Source organism: Aquarana catesbeiana, linkage group LG01 (assembly GCF_042186555.1).
Source record: "Aquarana catesbeiana isolate 2022-GZ linkage group LG01, ASM4218655v1, whole genome shotgun sequence".
Lineage (NCBI taxonomy): Eukaryota > Metazoa > Chordata > Amphibia > Anura > Ranidae > Aquarana > Aquarana catesbeiana.
In genome coordinates this window covers 85,862,294-85,889,024 of record NC_133324.1, presented here as the reverse complement: position 1 = coordinate 85,889,024, position 26,731 = coordinate 85,862,294, and the positions used below count along the sequence as shown (strand labels likewise).

The window sequence follows — 26,731 nt, the reverse complement described above, 5'->3', positions numbered from 1 at the left end:
CTGTACACACAGTCGGATTTTCCAACGGAAAAAGTATGATCGGATTGTGTTGACGTAAATTCAGATCGTGTGTGGGCTCCATCGGACTTTTTCCGTCGGAATTTCCGACACACAGAGTTTGAGAGCAGGCTATAAAATTTTCCGACAGTAAAATCCGATCGGTTAAATTCCAATCGTGTGTACACAAATCCGACGCACAAAGTGCCACGCATGCTCAGAATAAATTAAGAGACGAAAGCTATTGGCTACTGCCCCGTTTATAGTCCCGACATACGTGTTTTACGTCACTGCGTTCAGAACGATTGGATTTTCCAACAATTTTGTGTGACCGTGTGTAGGCAAGACAAGTTTGAGCCAACATCCGTCTGAAAAAATCCATGAATTTTGTTGTCGGAATGTCCGATCAATGTCCGATCGTGTGTATAGGGAATTACTCTAACAATTGCCGCTAACCCTAACCATTACCTCTGACTCTAACCCTAACAATTAACCATAACCCTAGCCCTTAATCCTATCATCTAACCCTAGCCCTTGATAAATAGTAACTGTATCAACACAGAGTGGTACTGTGAATATAATAGAGGTAAACAGTGCCGCGTCCCATTTAATTATGAGGAGATTTAAAGAAGAAAGAAGGGCTTGGAGTTTTTAGGCACAACCAAACAAAATATAAAAAAATATACTTTTATTACAGACATAAAAAATTTATATTAAAATCCACATTAATGAATCAAATACTAATTGAAATAAAGCGACTGTAATATAACCAGTTAGCAACTACATGGAATCTGGAAGATGAGGATATCATTCCATTGTGGTAGTGGATCCACGAGTACGGCTATATTGCAGAAAAATTATGTAGAAATGGTCTTGGCTCTACATGTTGCGCGCCTTGCGCTTCTTCAGGAGCATCAAAATGACCCTAGCCCTTAACCCCAGCCTTATGCCCCGTACACAGGATCAGAAATGCCGCCAGCAAAAGACCGATGTGAGCTTTCGGTCGGAAAATGCGACCGTGTGTATGCTCTATCGGACTTTTGCTGGCGGAATTCCAGCCAGCAAAAGATTGAGAGAATGTTCTCTATTTTTCGGTCGGAAAAAGTTCCTATCCGAAAAAGCGATCGTCTGTATGCAATTCAGACGCGCAAAAAATCATGCATGCTCAGAAACAATTCGACACATGCTCGGAAGCATTGAACTTCATTTTCTCAGCTCGTCGTAGTGTTGTACGTCACCGCGTTCTTGATGGTCGAAAGTTCAGAGAACTTTTGTGTGACCGTGTGTATGCAAGGCAAGCTTGAGCGGAATCCCGTCGGAAAAGCCATCATATCTTTTTCCGACTAAAATCCCGATCGTGTGTATGCGGCTTTAGTCCTTAATCCCGACCTTAAAATGCGACTTTGGACACAAAGGCAGTTAGGAGGTATGGTATTGCCATTGACAAGGAGCAGACCACAGGAGTTCAGACAAGCTCTGCAATGTTCTTAGTCATATCACCTCTTTTGGCATATACTAGGGCTGTCAGATTGCCAGCCCGGGCCAACCTGAGCTTGTTGATATCACAGGTCCGTGTGTGTCTTTATATAAGTGGCTAAGAGCTCACAGAATCAAATGCATTACAGTGCGGAGGGGAAATGATATGCAGGGATCAGAACAGGTGTTGAACAGGCTGATTGTAAAGGTGATCTTTGTATGAAACAATGAGCTGCTCTCCAGGAATGACAAAAACAGGTTCTCCTCTGCTCCTGGGCATTGTGAGATCCTCCGTGCAGGAAGAGCAGCCATTGTGTGCAAGATAATGGGAACTCAGGGTCATTTAGGCATATATGCATTGCCAGTGGCTTCACAGTAACAGTCACGTAGGCAAATTTGACCGTAAAATGTATTTACTCAAAACGTGGAAGGTCCAGGGACTTACAGTACGTAGGATTTATGTATTTACTAAAATCTATTGCCTTTTTATGCATGGGCAGGGCTTGATTTAATGCCGAACTCCAGAAAAACAGCTAAATACAGAGATGAAATTCATATGAAGCCACGGTTTTACCTGCCAAAGGATTTGTTTTTCTATCAAAGCAGGTCTGAGATTTACACAGCTCTGCCACACAGCACGACCCAAGCTGTCAGGTCTTTTCCCCACCTCCGGCCTGTGACACAACTGATTGGCTCCCTATGCTGCTTCTCCCTCCCCCAATCTAAGCACTTCTGCGCTGGGGACTCCAGGAGTATGATGCCACTTCAAATTAAGGTACTTGCATTAAAAAAACAAAAAAAAAAAACAATTTAAGCTCCATCAAGTTTCTTTTGTGCCTGGAAGTTCAGCGATGCACCTATGAAGGTGCGACAGTGCGAATGTGTTTTTGTGTTATTTTATGCAATGTTGCATGTTGCTTTTAGGAAAGCCCATTCATTTCAATAGACTACTCCTATGTGTGAAAAATCCCAAAAATGCAGTGCATGACCTTTTTTTTTTTTTTATATATTATACCACACCAAAAGCATGGTACTTTGTTAATGGAATGAAAAAGAGTCTGCACATCTCTTTTTAATGATTATTGCATTGGATACATAGGTTCCGTCTGCATGTCAGATATAAAAGCATTTGAAAAGGTGTGTGAATTGGTAAAAGTATTTTTTTTATCTTTCTTCAGTACCACGCTCCAGATAAGTTTCTCTTTTTGCCCTCTCTTTCTCTTATTGATAAAATGTATATTAGCTGGGGCCACTGATTACAGGCAGCTGTCCTGTACTGGCCCCCCGGTTAACCAGATGAGGTCCGATGCCTATGAAGGGATCATAATCCGAGGGTACTTAGGGAACTCAGTCAAGTAATTGCCAGACCATTGTTCCTAATTTTTACTGACAGTCTACTGACTGGAATGGTACCAGGTGATTGGAGAAAAGCCAATGTAGCACCAATATTTAAAAAGGGCCCAAAAAACAGACTAGTTAGCCTGACATTAATAGTATGCAAGCTCTTGGGGGGGATGATAAGGGACTTAATACAAGATTTTAGTAATGAGAACGGTATCATTAGCAGTAATCAGCATGGATTCATGAAGAATCGTTCTTGTCAAACCAATCTATTAACCTTCTATGAGGAGGTGAGTTGCCATCTAGATAAAGGAAGGCCCATAGACGTGGTGTATCTGGATTTTGCAAAAGCATTTGACACAGTTCCCCATAAACGTTTACTGTACAAAATAAGGTCCGTTGGACCATAGGGTGAGTACATGGATTGAAAACTGGCTACAAGGGCGAGTTCAGAGGGTGGTGATAAATGGGGAGTACTTTGAATGATCAGGGGTGGGTAGTGGGGTCCCCCAGGGTTCTGTCCTAGGACCAATCCTATTTATTTTGTTCATAAATGACCTGGAGGATGGGGTAGTGCCGCTGGAAAGTGCCGGTGCCGAATCGCTTTGCAGGCGCTTCAGCAGTCCTGCCCATTGATTTCAATGGCAGGGGCGGTGGAGGAGCTTGCAGGATGTTTGTTCCTGCTGCTCCCGCCCCCTCCACAGCCCAGCATTCCAGTGAGCGGGGGGGGGGGAGCGGGGGGGGGGGGGGGCAGAGCAGACAGTGGTGGCTGACATTCACCAGCTCTCTGCTCAGGGAGCCCTGAGAACCAAGCAATCTGCGGTGTTGAATTGCTCAGTTCTCAGTCTTAGAGCTGGTGGGGGGACAGATGCAGCATCGGTAGGTATGATTCTGCAAAAAAAAAATAAAAAAATTCTCTTTTAATGTTAGGTTCCTTTCACATGGAGCGGACTTGACTCCGCTCAGAAGGGGATCTGTGAGCAGATCCCTTGCTGATCATAGCCAAATAGGACAGAAGTCACTCCATGCCCGTTCAACTTCTGCAGATTGGATACGGGCGGACCATTGTCAGCTCTATGAGTGGCCGGGTGTAAATGGACTCTTCTTTTCTGTACATCAGGCTACCCCTGACCTGGTCAAACCCAGAGGAAGGTGGCTATAAATGGACACCCGTCTGTCCATAGGGCCACCTGAAAAACTGACAAGCAGACCTGTTAGAATAGCCAAAATCTTTAACATTAACTAAAAAATATCTAAATCCACAATCTGTTTCTTTATTTTGAATAGATTGTAGAAGGGTTGGGATCCTTGTCTGGTTTTTGTTGTTGTCTGTGCCCCGCTGGGAAGATTCACTCTCCTTATTTGTCCTGGTAACTACTGTCACCAAGACAGAAAGTGGAAGTAAATCCAAGATTATACAGTTGTCATCAGAATAGGACAAGAGAGGAAATCTTATAGTGGGGACATCTATCCATCGCCTCAGTTTGGGTTGGTTTCCACACATTTGCTGTTGTGTTTCTAGAACAGGGGTCTCCAAACTTTCTAAACAAAGGGCCAGTTCACTATCCTTTAGACTTTAGGGGGGCTGGACTGTGGCCATCGGGAGTACAAAATGTCCCAGCATCAGTGGGAGTAAAGAATCCCCCATCATTGGTGTCAGTGGGAGGAATTGTGCCCCATCGTTGTTGTCATTGGGCCCCATTGTTGGTGTCAATGGGAGGAATTGTGCCCCATCGTTGGTATCAATCATTGGGCCCCATTGCTGGTGTCATTAGGAGGAATTGTGCCCCATCATTGGTGTGATTGGGAGCAATTGTGCCCCATCATTGGTGCCATTGGGAAGAATTGTGCCCTTCATTGGTGTCAGTGAATAAAATAGCACCCCAAGGGCTGGATAAAAACAAGCAAAGGGCCGCATCTGGCCCCCGTGCCGCAGTTTGGAGACCACTGTTCTAGAACAAAAACTAGAGGAAAATCTCCCCTAAAGGTTACAGACTACCAAAACACTGAAAGGGTTTTAAATATTCTCTATTGCATCCAAAGCTAATAAAAAAAAAAAGTGGCTTTAGATATATTTGAAGAGATAGTAATCTGATATGGCTCATGCCCGGAAAGACTTGCATGGCTTTACAGTGGCATCAGACGATGCATGATATAGAATTTGACATAATTGGCAAAGTTACTGAGGTGTAAAGTGCTGGACAGCTGATAAATGAAAGCCTCGGAATCTCTACCCAGGACATGTGTAAGTCCGAGGAGACAGCTGCTCAATTCTTTAGGTTCCCCATCAATGTAAATGTGTAATCTGTGCATTTCTCTAGCAGGGATAATCAAATCAAAAGAGTTGCTGCATCATCAATTTCTAAACCTTCTGAATGTAGATCAGTTTGAGAATTACACCATTAAAGTGGTAATAAACCCAAAAGCAAACATTTATTATAGTGCAGCTTACCAATCCTTACATGTGGTGGCTGCATTCATTTTTTTTCTTTTTCTTTTGTAATTTCTTTTTCCTTTATTTTCACCTTGTGATCTGGCCAGTTTTTCAGCAGAACAAGCTGTCTTGCAGATTTAGCAGTTAGAGGGTTGAGACAAACCATTTATCACTTACAGAGATGATACAATGCTCAGCTTTTATTTATTTATACAATTATGTAATTTATGTTGTTATTTATCCCAAAGGGAAACAAAAAACAGTTGCTGTAACTGCCTAAAAAGTGTAAGCTGAAGTTTGGCTTCAATTCGTTACCAACACTCCCCTCACTCAAGATTAAATTTTCACAGCTCTTACTGTGAAGAAGCCTTTCCGTATTTGTTAGTGTATCTAAATCTGCTAGTGCATCTAACACTCCCTTTCCCCCAGATTAACAATGCTGCTGTTCAAAGGCATTGCTTTATCCAGAGTGTAGGCACTCTAATACAGTAATGCCGCATACACACGGTCGGACTTTCTAGAAAGCTAGGTCCGACGTACTTGCCGCCAGACTTCCGGCGGACTACCGCCGGACTTTCTGAACGGCCGGACTTGCCTACACACGGCCGGACTTTCCGGAATCCGGTCTTCCCGACGGACTTCCGCCGGACTTTCAGAATGAACGGACTTTCCCACACACGGACAAGTCCGTTCATTTTGAACGTGACTTGGGTACGACGGGACTAGAAAATGAATTCAATCTCGCCGCTTTTTTTGGCGAGATTGAAACCTTGCGAGCCCCGTCGCAGGCCCTTAGGTCTGGTATGGAACTTTAAGGGGAACCCCCTACGCCGAAAAACCGGCGTGGGGGTCCCCCCAAAATCCATACCAGACCCCGATCCGAGCACGCAGCCCGGCCGGTCAGGAAAGGGGGTGGGGACGAACGAGCGCCCCCCCCCTCCTGAACCGTACCAGGCCGCATGCCCTCAACATGGGGGGGTGCTTTGGGGGAGGGGGCGCCTTGCGGTGCCCCCCCACCACAAAGCACCTTGTCCCCATGTTGATGAGGACAAGGGCCTCTTCCCGACAACCCTGGCCGTTGGTTGTCGGGGTCTGCGGGCGGGGGGCTTATCGGAATCCGGGAGCCCCCTATAATAAGAGGGCCCCCAGATCCCGGCCCCCCCACCCTATGTGAATGAGTATGGGGTACATGGTACCTCTACCCATTCACCTAGGTAAAAAGTGTCAATAATAAAACACAACACAGGTTTTTAAAATAATTTATTAAACAGCTCCGGGGGGGGGTCTTCTTCCGTCTTCGGGGGTCCCTCTGGTTCATCTTCTCCCGGCGTCCGGTTGGTTCTTCTCCGCTCTCCGGCCTCTTCTCCCGGTGTCCCAGGTCTTCGGCCGGCCCCTCCGCTGTCTTCAGGTAGCTCTATTGCCAGCGGAGGTCCGGACTTCTTGGCTTCTTGGCTTCTTGTGTTCTCTTCTCTTCTCTTCCCCCAGATGTTGACACGACGCTCTCTCCGGCTGGACTGGTCTCTGAGGGCTGCGTTGTGACTTATATAGGCGGAGACCCCGCCCCCATATGATGTCACAGTCCCTGGGCATGCTGGGACTGTGACGTTTTAGGGGGCGTGGTCGACCACCGCAAGGCGCCCCCTCCCCCAAAGCACCCCCCCATGTTGAGGGCATGCGGCCTGGTACGGTTCAGGAGGGGGGGGGGCGCTCGTTCGTCCCCACCCCCTTTCCTGACCGGCCGGGCTGCGTGCTCGGATCGGGGTCTGGTATGGATTTTGGGGGGACCCCCACGCCGGTTTTTCGGCGTAGGGGGTTCCCCTTAAAGTTCCATACCAGACCTAAGGGCCTGGGATGCCCCCCGCGCTCGCCGCAATGGGAAAATTAGTTTTTCCTATTGCAGCGAGCGCGAGATGCAGTAACCTGCTCCTCCGTCGTATCTGGTCCTTCGTACTAGCATACAGACGAACGGGCTTTCCGTCAGGAACTGAGTCCGGCGGAGGTACGACGTAAAGATTTGAAGCAGGCTTCAAATCTAAAGTACGTCGGATTTCCGGCCGAAACAGTCCGTCGGAAGTCCGATGGAGACCACACACGGTCGGATTGTCCGCCGGACTTGGTCCGGCGGCGTCCGTCGGACTTTTGCAGGTGAAAAGTCCGACCGTGTGTACGCGGCATTAGAGTTCATTCACACATCATATGGTGGGACTGCATTGGGTGGCTCTTCTAGTGCAGTTCCACCGCAAGACAAGGCAATGTGCCTTTGTCTCCTATGTGCCCAGTTCATACCACTGCATTGCGATGGTTTACAGGCATTGTGCACTGAAAAAAATTATGGCAGGCTGTACTTTTTCAGTGCAGTGCAGTGTGAGGCAATCCTCTGCCTCACAACGAGCAGCAGGCAACTTAATAAAATGTCTGCGTGACATAAAGTTCATTAAAAAAAAAGAACAGTGTAATGCAAAGAAATCGGCGCATGGGCACTAAAGTGATCCAGTTGGACTGCACCTCATACCAGCCTCTGTGCTATAAAGGGACACACCCCCTTCACATAACACACCGGAAGCTAAGGCTGTGAATCACAGGCTGTGTGCTGGAGCTCCCTCCCCGTCACCTTTTTACTTCTTATGCCGCGTACACAAGGGCGGACTTTTCGACCGGACTGGTCCGACGGACTGAATCCGGCGGACAATCCATGTGGGCTTCATCGGACCTGTCCAAAGTCTGACGGACTTTAGATTTGGAACAAGCTTCAAATCTTTACGCCGTAACTCTGCCAAACCCAGTTCCTATCGAGAAATCCGCTCGTCTGTATGCTAGTCCGACAGACAAAAACCGACGCTAGGGCAGCTATTGGCTATTGGTAATCAACTTCCTTATTTTAGTCCGGTTGTACGTCATCACGTATGAATCCTTTGGGGTGATCGTGTGTAGGCAAGTCCGTTAGTTGGGAAAGTCCGTTGGAAGTCCATCAAAAGTCCATCGGATAGTCCGTCGGACCAGTCTGGTCGAAAAGTCCGCCCGTGTGTACGCGGCATTAGTGTCAGGAAAACTTGGCAGAATTGACTTTTCCAGATAGCAAAGGAACAAGGCAGCAGAGTGAAATGACACGTATGTCACGTACACACGATAGGATTTTCCGACAACAAAATCTATGTTTTTTTTTCCGACGGATGTTGGCTCAAACTTGTCTTGCATACACACAGTCACACAAATGTTGTCGGAAATTCCGAACGTCAAGAACGCGGTGACGTACAACACGTACAACGAACCGAGAAAAATGAAGTGCAATAGCCAGTGCGGCTCTTCTGCTTGATTCTGAGCATGTGTGGCACTTTGTGCGTCGGAATTGTGTACACACGATCGAAATTTGCGACAACGGATTTTGTTGTCAGAAAATTTGAGATCCAGATCTCAAATTTTGTGTGACGGAAATTCTGATGAAAAATGTCCGATGGAGCCTACACACAAGGTCTGAATTTCCGACAAAAAGCTCCCATCGGACATTTTCCATCAGAAAATCCGACCGTGTGTACGAGGCATAAGTGCTCTGGATTAAAACAAGTACACATTATAGAGGGTTATGCATTGTTCACACTTCATGTCAGAGTTTTACGGCCACTTTAGGTAAAATTTCATAAAAGTTGTTGGTGTGGACATTTCTTTATTATATCAGATCCTCAAACACTCGGGGTGTAGGCTTCAACCTGGGAGAATGCTGGAGGCTCTAAATGGTGGAATGGGTTCCAAAAAAGAGGTATGTGCGCACCCTGCTCAAGTCTTCAAGTATACAAAGCACTTGTATATCAAAGTGAATTTGCCCATAAGAAATAATGGAAACTCAAATGATTTGTTCCACGACCATTTACTCATAGGTCCTTCAGTTTATAGTCCATATAAAAAGATCATAGCAATGTGACCAGGTTGTGTAACCCTAAAATATCCAACCACAAATGGAGGCCTCCACAAGGGGATTAGAAGCAAAATCCAGCAGGAGCTACAGAGTATAAAAGAGAAGAGAGGCGCCTCTAAGTGTAGCAATATGTTGTTAAATGTTGTAGCTCTCTTCTTTTATGCTCAGTTGTGACATGACACTACTTGTATGTCAAGTCACAATTTATGCTTGCCTTGCAAAACGCTTTCAAACCAAGTTACCAAGGTTTTACTGTACCACTAAAAGAAAGCTTTATTTGTGGGGAAAAAAGGACATTGATTTTATTTGTTTACAGCATCGCACGACAGCGCAATTGTCAGTTACAACAACGCAGTGCCGTATCACAAAAATGGCTTGGTCAGGAAGAGGGTAAAACCTTCTGGGGTTGAAGATGGTTAATAATAACCTAGGTTTTTTTTTTTTCTTAGGTATGCTTTTAAATTGAGACCCTAATTTTACACACCAGAATATAGAAAATGTAGGCTTGGCGATTTAACCCACCAATGAAACTAGAAGGTACAAAGCCAAGTCTTCTGGTGAGGTCAGACTCTGAACTGTGGAAAGGAACCAATGGAACGTGGCTGATTATTTTAAACAGTTATTTTATGCTTCAGCAACTGGAGTATAATGCAGTCAATAGCCCCCTTTCCATGAGTGGAACGAGAGGCAAGGAGGTCATGTCCGCCTAGTCTATTTTTCCTCCTGTGGCTTTCAGGAAGGTAGTAAACTGTTCACACGGTCTAAATCACATGGCTTCTAGTAAGCCTTGGCACAAAAGGCCAGGACAATGAGAGGCCTGAATGAGTCATTGCCAAGAATGGTCAAGGAACCTTCCTTATTCACATTGCTTTTGTTGCCCTTATTTTACCCGATGACGTGTATTGTGTGGTATTTGGGTTTTCGGTCAAGACGGTGTGGACGATTATGTATAAATAACTCATCAAATCTACTGGCTGAGGCGTGGGTTAATTTGAGGGACAGAACTTTATTCATCATTGAATCGAAGCTCAACTCCAGCCTTAGTCTACCACTAGACATATGTTATTTTCAATAATGTATGTAATACCTTATAATGAACTTCTCGTATTTTGCTACCTTTTGGTGTCCTAAATAGACCATTGAAAGTGCTTTGTTATATCTGTACATAAAGTGCAAAAAATACCTTCTGATTTTACCAGAAGTCTTATGACCTTCCTATGCTCTATGATTGTGAACAAGGAGGGGTTATGGAGATAAGGAAGGGGGGAAGGGAGATGAGGAGAGGTCTGTTTTCTGTATGACCCTTAGGGGCCCATTCACTTTTAGGAACTGCATGTGAATTGTAGAGGAATGCACTGCTTGTTTCTGTGCGATTCCCATGCAGTTCTGTGCAGTGCAATTTCAGCCCATCCATATTTAAATTTTAGACTGAAATCGCATCGCACAGTGAATGCACTACTTTTGGAAACACACTGCAACCGGATCACATTGGTACTTTTGTAACATGGGATCCGATGCGGGTAAGCGCACTGTATTTGGGGTACGGTCAGTTTGGCACTGATCCCCGCTACAGATCACAAGGGCAGTGCGATTTAAATGCCGCTTGGGAAACCGGCATGGAACACAGGTTTCCTGCACGACATTCTAGTGTGACCGGGCCTTTAGAAATGAAGGAGGCAGGGTTGACAATATGCAAATTATGGTGCAGCTCTGCAAAGAAACCAGGTTTTTAAAGCTTAAGATCCCTTTCACACTGGAGGCGTTTTTCAGGCGTTTCAGCGCTAAAAATAGCGCCTGTAAAGTGCCTGAAAAACGTCTCTCAATGCTCCCCAGTGTGAAAACCCGAGTGCTTTTACACTGGGGCGCTGCGCTGGCAGGACGTTGAAAAAAGTCCTGTAAGCAGCATCTTTGGGCGCTTTAGGAGCGGTGTACACCTACCCATTGAAATCAGTGTGCAGCGCCGCTGAAGCGCCTCAGCAGCGGCGCTTTGCGGCGCTTTTAACCCTTTATTCGGCTACTAGCGGGGGTTAAAAGTGCCCCGCTACCAGCCGAAAAGCACCACTAAAACAATGGTAAAGCACCGCTAAAACTAGTGGCGCTTTACCGCTAACACCAGCAGCACTGCAAGTGTGAAAGGGCTCTAACTGAACAAGCTGAAGTTAGAAGCTGATTGGCTACCATGCACAGCTGCACCAGATTTTGCACTCTCCAGTTTTAGTAAATCAACCCCTAGGTGCTTATGAATTCAGGACTCTGTTGTCAAATCAAAGAGTAAGGTAGGAACATAATATACAGTAATTCTGGCACATTTGAAGGTATTTTTCTGTACTTGCAGCTTGATAAAACGTGTTTTATGTGTGCATGAATGTGCATCTATAGCAGAAATATTCTTGACATGTGCTTTAAAAGCGGCAGTTTTTTGTGTTTGTATTCTGTGTTTCTCTTCACTTTCAGCCCTGGTTCACATTGATGCGATTTGGCATGCGATTTGACATGTCAAATCGCATGCCAAATCGGCGGCTATTGCCCGCAATGGAACCGTTGGAATCGGTGCAACGCCAACTTTGCGGCGTTTCTGTACTACTTTTGGCGATTTCAGGTGCGATTTCAATAGACATCCGTGCAGGAAACTGCACAGATGTCTCTGAAATAGTCAGGACTGACATGCAGGAATGAAATTGTGCGAATTCAGCTGAACTAAAAGAGGAAGTGATGGGAAATCAATTCAAAGAGGAATCCCCTTCGTAGACAGTTGTCACTAAACCAGGTGAAAGTGGTCCCAACCTTCTCCTACTCTATGCACTTTCATTTTGTCACTTCCTTTCCTGGTGTAAGGGAAGAAAAGATATACATGACACTTCCCCACTGGACAGAAAAAAAGGAGATTTTACTACTGCCTGTGTCACCTATCCCTCTGCAATGAAACCCTAGAACAGCGATGGTGAACCTTGGCACCCCAGATGTTTTGGAACTACATTTCCCATGATGATCATGCACTCTGCAGTGTAGGTGAACATCATGGGAAATGTAGTTCCAAAACATCTGGGGTGCCAAGGTTTGCCATCACTGCTCTAGAAGAACTGCTAGAAGGTGATACCAACTTCCTAATTAGTTCCTAGACGGTGCATAAAGTGTTATAAACCCACAACAGTAAAATCAGTTTGTATATGTAGTAAAGCATGCTTGTTATACTCACTGTGGAACCTAAGGGGTTAATCATCTGCATTGTGTAAAAAGGGCTGTTTGATCCTGTATGCACAGATCCTCCCTTCTTTTACTCTCCCCAAACCATCTGCTGATAGAACACAGCCTTGGGGGCACTCTGCACATGCTCAGTTTGGTGTGTATTGCTAGCGATATTTTTTATTTTTTTGGGAGGGTGCATGTGATCAGCACAGGGCCAATCAGCACTGTCCAGACAGAGGGTCAGGGGTCATGCATCCTCATAGGACAGTCAGAGGGGAATGAAAACTCCTCCTACAAGCGTTAACCAGACACTGATAGAAGTCACAAGACTGCTATATACTGCTGATGAGTAAAGGTATTTAGCGGTTTATATTTACTAAAATAATTGCATTTCCATGTTCTGTGTACTATGGGAGACCAGATATAGTGAATGCAGGGTCCTGGGTTTAGTAACACTTCAAGAAGCTCCTAAAATCATGAGCTGCTGGCAGCATGTCACTGCCTGATGTGGGACACCTGGTGCCAAGGAAATACCCTTAAAGCTACAGTTTAAATTGGTTATAGTTTATCTTCACTGCTTCTCCAGACCCTGTTCATCAACAAGATAATACACGTTTTTTAAAATAAAACCCTTCCATTTTCATACCATATTTAGACTCAATGATGTCATCACTGGGTCTCTGGTGCTTCCATGTGGAATGCAGTTACATCATGGCTGGTGGGAGGGGCAAGCATGGTGCTGTACATAGCTTCCTGAAAACATCACAATGCCCTGCCTTATCACTCCTCTCCAGAATCCTTGGTCCTGATGCAAGCAATGGCCTGGCTCTTGAGAGCAGTTATGCAAATATCAAAATGCCTTGCTGGGTGGACACTAGTCTGGAGGACTGACCTATATGACTATATGTTCTTCAGATGCTGCAGCAGGCCACAGTGAAAAGCTCATATTGTGCAGTTAAATAAGACTAAGCATTTTCAGAAAGGAGGAGAAGAGATTGTACACCAAGATAGCAAGGTTAACTTGCCACAAACGTGTGGCAGTGTTGAATTTTAAGTCTGGTAACTTGTTGCACATTTTCACTGGCAAGTTGTACACTTGCAGAGCACTTGAAGCTCAAGTTCTAGTTGACACTTTTCCAATTTGCAGCAAATTTGCGTGGCAAGTGTCTCGCAAGAGCAAAGTTGCAGTGGTGAGTCTACAGCAAGAGCTCTGCAAGTCTACAGCATGAAAATTCAGCCACAGTGACCCCTGTGGTGGGATGACCATTGCACAACATAACAACCAGAACTTGCAGCAGACTTGCAGAATGTTTGCAAAGAAAGTTCATCTGGTGTCATGCAATGCACACTTGATGCAATTGTCCAACAAACTTGGGAAGCCTGGCAAGTCTAGCAATAGCTTAGCAAGTCATTTTTTTTAACTCACAGCACAATTGCTTTCTATCTGAGCATCTGTGAGAGACTGAAGCCTCATGCACACTGTACATTATAAGAAACGCCAGTAACGTTAGTTGTAGAAAGCTGTAGCTGTAGAATGAGTTTTGCAGCGTTTCTGCAGTAGCATTTTTCAGACTTTTTTTTAGCTGTAGCATTTTTTTAATTTTTTTTTTTTTTTTGGCAAAACTATACTCCCACAAAAGCTTATGGCTCAAAAACGTTGATAAGTACCGAATAGCTGCGTTTTTCAGTGTTTTTAGGCTTTTATCAGAGTTAGAGCATTTTGACAACTGAAAAACTCCTCTTAAAACCCACTAGTTCTGGGTTTTTTTCCAGCCATAAAACGCCCCTGCCAAAAAACACTAATAACAGCCTATGTGTGCATGGACACATAGGATAACATGCTGGGGAGTTCGCTGGCTGCAGAAAAAAAAACGCCTGAAGCCAAAAACAGCAGCTGTAAAAACGTCCAGTGTGCATGGGGCCTAAAGGTAAGGCTGGAGTTCACCTTAAGAAATTGAATTATTGGACACCTTCAAAAAGATATGATACCCTTTACAGCAAGTTCAGCTTACCTCCTGGGCACATTAATTTAACAACAGTGAAAATCGCCACAATCGGGGCTTTACAATTTTATTTGCTAAAAGTTTTATCTTTATTTATCATTTTAATTAAGTGAAAATACTTCAGACACAAACAGTTTGACAAAAATAGCACTTCATTTTTTATGCAACATTTCAGATAAATTACAACTCTTTTTTTAAGTAGACGTTGAACCACAGTGCAATTCAGGGCATCACTACATTAGTTATTGAGGCCCTGCGTTGTACCATGGGATAAGCTGACAGCAGTTCTCAAGCTTCAACTTTCCCTACAGTGGTGATTTGTAATGCTGTAACTGCCCTACAAGAACAGAATGGGAAGTTATTGGCATCTGCATCAGGCAGTGCCAACCCTACAGTTTTAAGGTAAGTTGCAGAGGGCGTAAAATAAATATGGGTGCACTTTATTTGAGTTTTCATTTAATAGAATATAGGAGGCCACAAAATGTACTGTATATGAAAAGTAAGGAGTCTGTATTGTCCATAGTCTAAAGCAGCCATTCTCAATCTTTTTTAACCTGGAGAAACCTTTGAAAAAACGTTCTAATCTCAGAAAACCCCTGCTAATAATTGACATATCTAAAGCTCACGGTACATTAGTGTGATGGTTAAAAGGGAAGAATGTTTCTTACATTTGTCACTGGGAAGAGTCCCCCCCCTACAGATAGCTAAAACGATCATTGGTGCCAGTAGTTACTTATCTGAGATGCACAAATTGCTCTAGCAACCTCTAGGAACCTCTAGCAACCCCTGGAGGAACCTTAGGGTTCCATGGAACCCTGGTTGAGAATAGCTGGTCTAGTGTGAGTGTTTTTAGTTCATAAGGTATCCCTTAAGACTTAAATGTTGCTATCTATTTTGATGGACAACATTCTCTTATTGTGTTGTCCAAATGCAATACAAATAAAATACAGCGCTCAACACAATTCCTGCCTAAGATTACACACCACAAATACCTGCTATTACCATGATTTCAGGGCTCACTTTAAGGTTTGTACCTGCCTAGCTAATGTCTGCATACTAGGACCAACACCATTGTCTTTTTACGAGATCTCCATGACAGGTGCAATAGCTGTGACATAGTTTTGTAGATGGCCTAACAGTCATCGACCTAAGTGAGATTTGAACCTGGGCATCCTTCATAAACTTGCATTAGGCAAACAGTCCAACCCTTTTGGGAAATGCCAGAACTGACAGAGTGCCAGTTAAAGCGGGGGTCCACCCACACCGCCAACAAAAAAAAAATATTAAAAGCCAGCAGCTACAAATACTGCAGCTGCTGACTTTTAATACATGGCCACTTACCTGTCCCAGGGTCCAGCGATGTCGGCAGGCGACGCCGAGAACCCGCTCGGTTCTCGGCATCTGCCGCCGCCATCCTGGGTGAGGGAATCAGGAAGTGAAGCGTTGCGGCTTCACTTCCCGGTTCCCTACTGCGCATGCGCGAGTCGCGCTGCGCGTCCCAAGTGGTCCCCGCTCTCTCCTGGGAGCTGTGTGTTTCCCAGGAGACAGCGCGGTGGGGACGGGAAGAGGCGTAGACTCCCATGGGAGTCTATGCCGGAAGTGGGTGCAAATAGCTGTCTTAGACAGGTATCTGCACCCCCCTCCCCCCTGAAAGGTGCCAAATGTGACACCGGAGGGGGGGGGTTCCAAAAAGCGGAAGTTCCATTTTTGTGTGGAACTCCGCTTTAAGATTTGTGCCACAGATCTTCAGTCCGCACAGCAGGCACCAGAGTAATAGGAATAGTGCTTTAAAATAGATGGCAAGACTATAGTGGCAACTGCAATAGCATTAGCATTACACAGCTATTCATGAATTTTGCAAAAATGTGCAGTAAAGTACCTTTTTTAATGTACCTTTTTCAGCTTCCTGATTTTATTTCTTCCTGTACTGGTAATGGGCAGTATTCAGTTTACAGGCGGAACTGCAAGTGCTGTGCGTGCAGGGTGACAACGCTGCTGTAATTTCAGCAGCAGCATTGCCACCCCTATAAGGAAAAGGGGTGGCATTTAAACAACTAACAGGATCAACAGGTAAAAACCAGGAGAAGTAAAAGGAGGTAAACAATGAGCATTAGATAAATGTGCACATAGAGAAATACACAATTTATATGGGAAAATACAATATATTTTTAAATATATTTTTAAATGTATACTGTGACAAGTCAAGAGGAGGTATTAACTTTATTTAAATATTAATAAAGAATATGAACTTTAGGTATGTGAACTTTAGATATATGCAATATATATATATATATAGTCATCTTGGTCGATTGGTAGAGATTGGCCTTGTTGCACTTTTCTCTTCCACCGCTAGGTGGCCAGGAACTTGATGGTACTAGATATGAGAAGGGCAACCCAAGGTCAGGTTATGGATATATGGGGTATCTCAGCCAATGGGCGGGGGTTTTCTTGAATCCCTTGACCTGCTGGGAGAACCTATATATTCGGTGAGGTTAGTTGATCTGTGTTCTGTGCCACCTGGACGGCTGTCTGGGTGGACGTGTGTCGTCCACCCCGGGCTGCTGGGCCAGAGATTAGGCCTATCCCGGGGGCATTTGGCTGTCAGGCTGTGTAAGGGCCTATCCAGAAGTGAGAGGGCAGCACAGGGTTGGGACTGCGGCTTGCAGTCCAACTGAGAGTGACGGTTCTGTCGGCCGGAGAACCTGTCAGAGGTAGAAGGGAAGCTGCCGCCACAAAGGGACCAACCACTTTTACCAGGGACCACAGTGAGTAACTGAAGAAAGTACCGGAACCATATTCTCACCGAATGGGCACGGTGGAGAATCTGGAAACTTTAGGCAGTGATCAAGTCAGGGACCCAACCAGCGGAGGAGACGCTTGCAGGGCAGCCTTGTGAGTCAAGCCAGGGACCTCGCCGGTCAGCAGGGGTGAAGCTTGAGAAGTATCTGGAGTGCCAAGCTAGGGACCCAGCAGGGAAGTATAGGGTGACACTTGAGGGAGATACCACCGCCAACTCTGGAGGAGCTCAAGGGATTCAGAGTCAGTGAATCAGAGGGTCTAGTGAGAGGCTGGGAGCTCAGTGTTGAAGAACTACAAGAGGCAGTTGTAGTGGAGCTGAAAGAACTGTTACGTTTGCGTAAGGGTCGGTTCACACTGGGGCAACACGACTTCAGCGCGACTTTGTACCGCGACTTCAACGCGGCTTCAGCGCGACTTCAGCGCGACTTCAGCAAATTACAAGGCGACTTGAAGTCGCCTCCATGACAGGCGACTTCGGCTGTGGCTAATCACAGGGCAATCAGCTCTCTGGGAGGGAGGGGGGGAGGGAGGGGTTTTCCCTGCAAAGTCGCTTGACTTTACAGAGAGATCCGACTTGGAGGCGACTTCCATTGATTTCTATGGTACAGGTCGCCTACCAAGTCGGATCAAAGTAGTACAGGGAGTACGCTCTAAAGTCGGAGCGACTTCAGTAGTGTCTATTAAGACGCTAGCGTTCACTCCCATTGAATCTATTTCTGGGGCGACTTGGGGCGACTTGAGGGCGTACAAGTCGGATCCCAAGTCGCCCCAGTGTGAACCGACCCTTAGGAACTGTTAAAGGACTGTTGCCATAGGAGACAGCATTCGTGCATGTGCAGAAGTGGCGCCTTGCTGGGGCCTTTCCCTGCATGGCTGTCCTCCTATTGAAGTCTCTGAGTCTGCCAATTGAATCTATAACTACTTAAGGGTGTCCTGGCCCTAACCCTCTTTCCCCCAAAAATACAAAAAGGATTGTCAAAAGAAATAAAACCTCTTTTACATCCAAGAATTGTCTGGCGCCCAATGACTTTCACCATCTTTGCACCCACTATGCCTCACAACCCACTACACATTGAAGGATGTCAGTAGGATATATATATATACATTGTGTACATATATGCAATTTGTTACACAAAGAATCACAGAGATGGTATAAAGAGAGTCCTGCATGTAAGTTTTCAAATGGCTGAGGTTGCCCTGTATAAGAACTTGGAGCTGCTTTATGTTCATATGACATGCAGGCTTATCCAGTACAGAGGTCTAATTAGGCCTAATTTACACTGCTACTGTCCAGTACAGAGGTCTAATTAGGCCTCATTCACACTAGCTGTTAGATCTGCGTTTATATGCTTTTGGAGGACATTTCTAAACACAAATAAATGCAGGTAATGATTTTTCAATGATGCCACTTAGACTGAGCTTTTAACTGAAGCTGGGTATGGTCAGTTTAGCTGCGTTTAGAGAAAACAAAATAGCAACCAGTCATAACCCACCTTTTACTAGGCTGATTTCAGCGTGAATTCTGGTTCTGGTAGCTATGGGTTAATGAATAAAGCCTCTGGTCTTTGTGCTCTGCAAGCTTCTATCATCAATACACTACAATGACAAGATGTCTTCTCCTTACCTGTAACCAGACTGGACACAATAAGGGGCAGAACCAGCATTTGCAGCATTCTCATCAACAATTCCCCAGGGAAGGAGAAATACTTGATCTCCCGGAAGGTCATGTGATATGATCGGACAGAAAACCCCAAGATGATACCTATAGGACAGGACAGAAACAATCACACTTAAGAAACCAGTGATAACATATACACATCACAGTAGCATATCTAGGCTCTGAACATAAAGACTATGTCTGAGATGTATCAGCTTCACACTTTCTGAAATTCAATTTTTAGGATGTGTCAGTTGTCACCTGATTCAAATAATTTCTCACCACTTTGTATCTTCCAGCTGCTGCAAACATACATTTTACAGTACAGTTACCAATCCAAAATTTGATTTTTTATAAACAAGTGCCTAAAAATAAATTGGACCTGTAGTTTGTTTTTTAAAAGCATACCCAATTTTGTAGAATTTTCTTCCCAGTGTTCCTCTGCTGCCCGAAACAGCCATTCTCCAGGTCCCACCCAGGGCAGTCAGGTTGGGGTGTTGGGGGAATTCTTATTCCTGTGTAAGCACTGCCTTGGAGCATAAACAGGCCTTTTTTATTGCCTCCAAGAAAAATGGTTAGGGAACACTAGAATAGAAACTTTAGTATCCTGCAGTTGGGTCCAGGGTTTAAAGTGAACTCTATATGTAACCCCTTGAATTAAAGCCAGGTCCAGGTTATCTTGCCCTATTTTAGTACCTCTGTCGATCATCTTGAAAAAGAGGCCCACCGTGCTCTTGAAACATTGAATGGCTGAATGGGAAAAAGTTCCCACAGACACACTCCACAAACCTGTGGAAAGTCTTCCTAGGATAGTGGAGGCTGCTATAGACTCTAAGCAAGAATAGCGGGGAGGGGGGGCGCAACTCTATATTATGGCCATGGTTCTAGAATGGGATGTCCAACAAGCTCATACAGGTGTCCAAAAGCTTTTGCCATATGGTGTAAATGGATGCATCTGGGTTTTGCCAAGTCATTATCATTGTAGAGGTTTCCTTTCTTATACTGTAGGGTTCTAATTGTGTGACATCTTCCAACAGTTTAAGAAAGGTATTGCTTAGAGGCAGTGTGTTAAGCCTTAGTAGTAAACATTGAGGAGGGGTGCTTTGAGTGCACCTCAGATGCCTAGAGTGAAACTGAGAGCAAGCTTATTTACAGAATATCTCAGTCCCATAGAAGGATTCCCAATACAGGGCCAGTCTTTTTGAAATGTTCAAAATCAGCAACAGACTAGACCCACAGTTCCCAAACTACACTGAAGAATGTGACCTACCCATATACATGTTAATGTATGCAACACAGACCTCTGCTTTTCTGATGGTTTTAAAAGCGGGTTTTAAATTGCACCAATTTTCAAAACTAGTAATAATGAATCCAATGGGGTTTGTTGGCTTTATGTAATTACAGTCAAATCTTCATATTTACATTTGTGTTGGTCACAAATTGAGTGGTTTGTCATTATTTGCAGTATATCATTTGGCTTCATCCCTTAAATTGCAGATCATATACCAGATGTATTATTGTTTGTCTAAAAACTCTTTGAAAAAAGGCTGTTGTACATACAGAACTGCTTTGTTTACTTGGATTTTTTTTTAAAGAGGACTTACACTCAAACGTTAAAGTTATTTAAGAGAAAAAAAGGGTTGCCAGTCTCAGCAATGGCAGGATCCTTGCTTTTCCTTGGAAAGTTTTCCTTTAAACTTTATTATGTTAATATATCTCTGAAAATCAAGCAAATTCGCAAATATAATGATTACCCTTTTTCTTTTTGAGGCGACCCATATGGAGGCATGCATCTTTGTCCCTCATGTTAGTGTGGCAACCCCTCAGCGACTGTTCCTCTTGGCTGCAGACTTCGCTTTGGGACTTCTGGACCACCCACGGGGGGGGGGGGGGTTGGGGGGGTTGTTTTGAAGGGTTACACTTGTGTTTGTTGACACATATAGGTGTTGTTCCAAACCATACATAACCCTATAACCCTTGAAGAAGCCACCACAGGTGAAACGTGTTGGGATGGGGACAAGTTATCCTTTCCTGCTATAATATGTTTTATATACAAGGTGTAATATTATTTAGTTATATGTAATGAATATATGTGTATGACACTATATGTGGGATAGAAATTCTACCTTCAGGGGTGCTCGTTTTGGTTTTAGTTTTATGTGTAGGAACAAAAACTCATGTTTTTAAGGGGTAATACCCCTAGTATGTCTTTTTTGCCTTGAAACTGTCCATAATTTTTATGGGGTGCCTCGAGACGGTCCATAATTTTTATGGGGTGCCTCGAGACTGTCCATGATTTTTTATGGGGTGCCTCGAGACTGTCCATGATTTTTTATGGGGTGCCTCGAGACTGTCCATGATTTTTTATGGGGTGCCTCGAGACTGTCCATAATTTTTATAGGGTGCCTCGAGACGGTCCATAATTTTTATAGGGTGCCTCGAGACTGTCCATAATTTTTAAAGGGTGACTTGACAGAAAAAAGGGAACCACTGTTCTATTGCACAATGTAAGCTCTACTGAAAAATTTCAAGCTGCCTAAAGGGTTTCTATGTATAATTCTGCTCCAAACAAACCACTAAGCCCTCATGCACACAGGCTGTTAAAAAAACGTTATGAAAACGCCAGTATCTTTGCAGTGATTTTTTTAAACTTTTTTCAGCGTTTTTCAGCGTTTTTGCAATAGCGTTTTTTAGCGTTTTTGAGCGTTTTTGAGCGTTTTTCCGCGTTAGCGTTTTTGAGCGTTTTTTTTTTTTCAAAATTTTTTTTTTTTTTTCAATGGATCAAAAACGCTAAAAAACGTTGGTGAATGACGTTTTTGAGCGTTTTTCAGCTTTGGAGTGTTTTTACAGCTGAAAAACGTCTCTCAGAACCCACTGGTCCTGGGTTTTTTTTACAGCTTAAAAACGCCTATGCCACTTGCAGCTCAAAAACGCCTAGGTGGGCATGAAGCCATAGACTAACATAGACAGGCCTTTTTAAGCTGCAAAAAAAGCTCAAAAAAGCAGCTGTAAAAACGTCCGTGTGCATGAGGACTAAAAAGGTATGTAACATATATTTTTTTGTATTTCCACTTTTGCAGTTGAATTTGAAAACCCCCTTCTATATTTTTGCCATGTGCTCCCATTCACACAGCATACCAAAGATAATAACATCATACCTAAAACAATTTAAGTATGATGTGTGGATGGGAGCACAACACAAACATATAGTAGGGGCTTCTCAAATTCCACTACAGAAAAATGGAAATTAATTTTAAAAGGCCCCATTTTAAATGACTCCTTGTTTTTCTTATTCAGAAACACCCTGTGTTAAAAGGAACATACCAAAGTACCAAAATGAACAGAATAAACAGTTTTTCCAAGGATGTCCACCTGTTAAAGGTTTGGGTATAATAGGAGGATTATGCTTCTGTTCAGAGGAGCCCTCCACTTGTTCTCCTTGGGTGGTCGTGATACAAGGTGCTGCAATGGAAAGCACATGCTACCTCATATTTTCAGGCTTTCTTGATCATTGCAGATGACCAGCAACAACTGAATGAAAGGCCACTGTGTGTGGTATGAGATGGTCCTGTTGAACAATCCACTGCTTTAATGTAACATTTTACAAAAATGTAAACCTTTATTTCATGCAGATCTAAATGCAATCATGCAAAATATGATTAAATGCATTTTAAATTAAACTAGTGTTAAAGTGGAACTAAACTCTCCCAGTCAACATTAGCAATTTGTAATCCTTATGCTGCTAGCATTAGTAGTTACATAGTAGGTGAGGTTGAAAAAAGACACAAGTCCATCAAGTCCAACCTGTAGTAAATAGATTGGAATTTGTTTTACACTTTTATTTACACTTCTTAAAGTGGACCTTCAGTAAGTTTTTCAACTTTCCAAATATTAAATCTTCTGCCCTTGTTGTTTTAACTTTGGATAGTAAAACATTTTTTTTTTCTGCCAGTAAATACCTTATATAGCCCACTTCCTGTTACTTGTCTGGTAAAAAGCCTAGGCTTATGACATCACGCGCAGCTCTCTCTCTTTCACTCCCGTGAGAGTTTGCCAGGAAGGGAGGGGGGGTGAGTCATAAAAGAGCCAATGAGAGCTGCAGGGCTGCAGAGCTGAAGGTGTGCCTCTGTGTGTCTGTGTAAATCCAGGAAGTGAACAGGCAGGAGCTTCAGCTGCCCACAGTTAAAATGGTTGCAGCCAGACTCAGTGGAGGGAAATCTCTGCAGCATATTTGGCAAGTACAGAATCACAGTATATATATAAAATAATATGCAAAGTGGTTGGAGGGAAGCTTCAGAATGGCAAATATGTTTTTATTACAAATTATGTGAGCAGACTGCAGTTCCTCTTTAAAATGTTACTAAACCCACAACAGTAAAATCAGTGTGTATATGCAGTAAAGCATGCTTGTTATACTCACTGTGGAACCTAAGGGGTAAATCCTCTGCATTTTATACAAAGGAAAAAACGCTGTTTAAACCTGTCTTCTCTGATCCTCCCCTACTTCCCTTGTCCTCAGTCCATCTCCTGATAAGACAGAGCCTCTTTGGAGTCACTCAGTTTTTTTTTTTTGGAGGGTGCATGTGATCAGGGCTGCAGATAGGGGGTGGACCACCGGTCCTCTTGTAGGAGGTCTGAGCACACAGGGCGGCCCTTACAGGGAGGAGGATTAGTGATGGATGACAATTGCAAAACTCTTCCTCCAGCAGCTGAAAGCTGGGCTCTCCCTGCTGCCAGCTTTTATCTGATAAGAAAGAGACAGTCGTTCCTATAACCCCCCTTCCTGTGTCCCCTTCACACTCCCAGTGTTGTCTTTAATGTTAGCTCTGCTCCTGAGTTTGCTATCTCTGTAACTTTGTTTCTCTCCCTCTGTCTTTCTGATCCTGGAGATCCAACTGCCCAGCCTGTATATTTTTTCATCTCATCTTCATTTTTATTTATTAACTTAGTTTTATCTTTTAGATTTAGCCTGAATTCAGTGAGTTATGTTGTATTTGTGTGTGCTAATAATGATTTTACTGTATTATTAGTGAAATATAGCTTTAATGTTTTCTTGGGGGGGGGGGCTGTCAGGTAGTCTGTACTCAGCAGCCCTGCATATGATCAGCACAGGGCCAATCAGCACTGTGCTGCACTGTCCTGCAGCCTCATAGGACAGTCAGAGTAGAATGAAAACTCCTCCTACAAGCTTTAACCAGACACTGAAAGAAGTCACAAGACTGCTATAGACTGCTGATGAGAAAAGGTATTTGGCACTTTATATTTACTAAAATAATTGCGTTTCCAATCGGCCATTATGGTCGTATGTTACTGAATTTCTGGCAGATATCTTTGCTTTTCAAAATATATGCAGTCCTTTACTGTGCCTTTTGGGGGCGATTGAGGATGACACTATGGATAACTACACTAAATCCCTTTTACATATCTTATTCTTTTATGTCAGGAAACTGATCGTGTTGAATTGGACACGTACAGAAGTCCTTAAATTGTCTACTTGGAAAAACTGGTTAATTCAGATATCCCTTTATATAGGATGACATATAAGGGTAGGGGGTGCCCAAAAAACGTTTACGAAAATATGGTCCAGATGGGTTGATTCAGATGCAATGGTGGCTGAGAACTCCTAAAGCAATCTGCTAATGATGTTTGTGTATCAGAGCAGAGGTTATATGTATAGTTGGAGGACTGAGATGGGCAATAACTCACTCCGGTTAGTTTTCTCTTTTTGTTTTGTTTTAATTGATAGCACTGTTTAGTGTGGTTTTTGTACTTTTACAACAGCGGAAATAATATTTAATGAAAAAAAAAAAGAACAATGCTATATCTAACAGACAGCTTTGGTGTGTGGTACTCAATTTGAGTCAATTCGATATTCCAGTCGCACACGTTCCCGGACAAATGGCAATAGAACATTAGCGGGTGCTGTAACGATTACCAGTTGGGTTCCGGAAGCATCAAACAGAAGTACATCTATGCCAGCACACCATGGATCAGCACACAAGATTGTCCAAAAAAAGGTTTTTAATCGAAAACGGTCACATCACAAGGGAGGTGCAACATTTCGGGGCCACGCAGGACCCTTTCGTCAGGCAAGTGACGAAGGGGTCCTGCGCGGCCCCGAAACGTTGCACCTCCCTTGTGATGTGACCGTTTTCGATTAAAAACCTTTTTTTGGACAATCTTGTGTGCTGATCCATGGTGTGCTAGCGAAGATGTACTTCTGGTACTCAGTTTGGACATATGTTACTCTCTTCCCTGCTTGTGTATTTTTTACACTATATTACCAAAAGTATTGGGACACCTGCCTTTACACGCACATGAACTTTAATGGCATCCCAGTCTTAGTTCATAGGGTTCAATATTGCGTTGGCCCACCCTTTGCGGCTATAACAGCCTCATCTCTTCTGGGAAGACCGTCCACAAGGTTTAGGAGTGTGTCTATGGGAATGTTTGACCATTCTTCCAGATGCGCAAGATCGTGTGTGTGTAAAGGCAGGCGTCCCAATATTAGGCAATATAGTGTGTTACAAAGTAACATAAAAATACAGAAAAGTGATGACAGAAAAAGACAAAGTGGTCCATGGAGTCTGCCCTTTTTTCATTTTTTTTGTTTACTAATGTTTTTGCATTTTTTGTTAACTTTTGTGTATATATATTTATATTTGTCCCAAGTACGTTTGATGCCACTTACTGTTGACTGACTTACTACCTCTGTTGGAAGTCTATTCAAAGCATCCACTACTCTTTCAGTAAAATAATACTTTCTAAGATTAATTTTGAACTTTCTTCCAGTTAGTTTGGGGTCATACTACCCTCTTGAACCTTATTCCCCTCCTTGAAGTATTTAAAGGTTTTAATCATGTCTCCCCTTTCCCTATGACTGTTACAATAGCTAAACTTTGACCCCCCCATTGGGGTTGATTTACTAACACTGGCGAGTACAAAATCTGGTGCAGCCCTGTATAGAAACCAATCAGCTTCCATGTTTTTATTTCACACTTATGCGAATCCTTTGTGGATCAGATGCGATCCAAAAAGCATAGATTGGCATGTCATGTAAAAAAAGCATCATTTCCAATGAAGGCTGTTCACATATATGCGGTGCAAATTTGATTCAGTCAAAAAAGGGTACTGTGCGACTTTAGTGCAGTGAGGCACACATTTCAGCTCCACACACTTCTATGGGACCAGATTGAAATTGAAGTCCAGTGTCCACATCATAGCAAAATGTATATTATTTTTTTTTGCCTAGATTTTATAGAAAATAAAATTGCAGATGTGACCACTTTCCTCAGAAATTCACACTAAATTCACATTGAAATTGCACATGGCAAGCAGAAATCGCAATGAGAAATCGCTGCTTTAAATTTGTACCAAATTCACATTGCATAAGTGTAAACTGGGGCTTATTGAATAAGCTGAAGTTAAAAGCTGATTGGCTATCATGCAGAGCTGCACCAGATTCTGAGGGCTGCAGTTTTAGTTCATCTCCTTCAGCCTAGGTTCACACTGGTGTGGGGATGTTCAGCTGAACTCGCACAATTTCAAACCCGCATATGTCGGTAGGACTTTGGGGGCAATTTCAGGGACATCTGTGCGGGTTCCTGCATAGCCTGCAACACTGATTGAACATTTTTTGTCAACAGGGCAGTTGAACAGAAATCGATCAAAAGACTGACATCTGTTTAATCACAGTGGCCATATACGGATCGAAATTGGTCCAGTCCCTGCTGCACTGGCCACATTTCAATCCATGTGTGGCCAGCTTAACTTATGTAATCAAACATACACAGGATCGGTTCTCTTACCCCTGGCAGTGCTGCAAATTCCAAAGGGCATGGATAGGGGCATCCATTACCTTACATGGCATCCCCCCTACAGCTGGGTGCTGACATGTTTTTGAATTAAAAAGGGCATCTGACCATCAC

The 26,731-nt window shown here is 43.7% G+C and overlaps 1 protein-coding gene across 1 annotated transcript in view; it reads right to left on the bottom strand.

The window, feature by feature from the left end:
* Window positions 1–26,731, bottom strand: part of SLC1A3 (solute carrier family 1 member 3) — a 121,058-nt gene that overhangs the window by 69,045 nt on the left and 25,282 nt on the right. Inside the window, exon 3 of the mRNA XM_073621283.1 lies at window positions 18,771–18,908. Within this exon, the coding sequence (XP_073477384.1) occupies window positions 18,771–18,908 (138 nt within the window). The remainder of the gene's footprint in view (window positions 1–18,770; window positions 18,909–26,731) is intronic.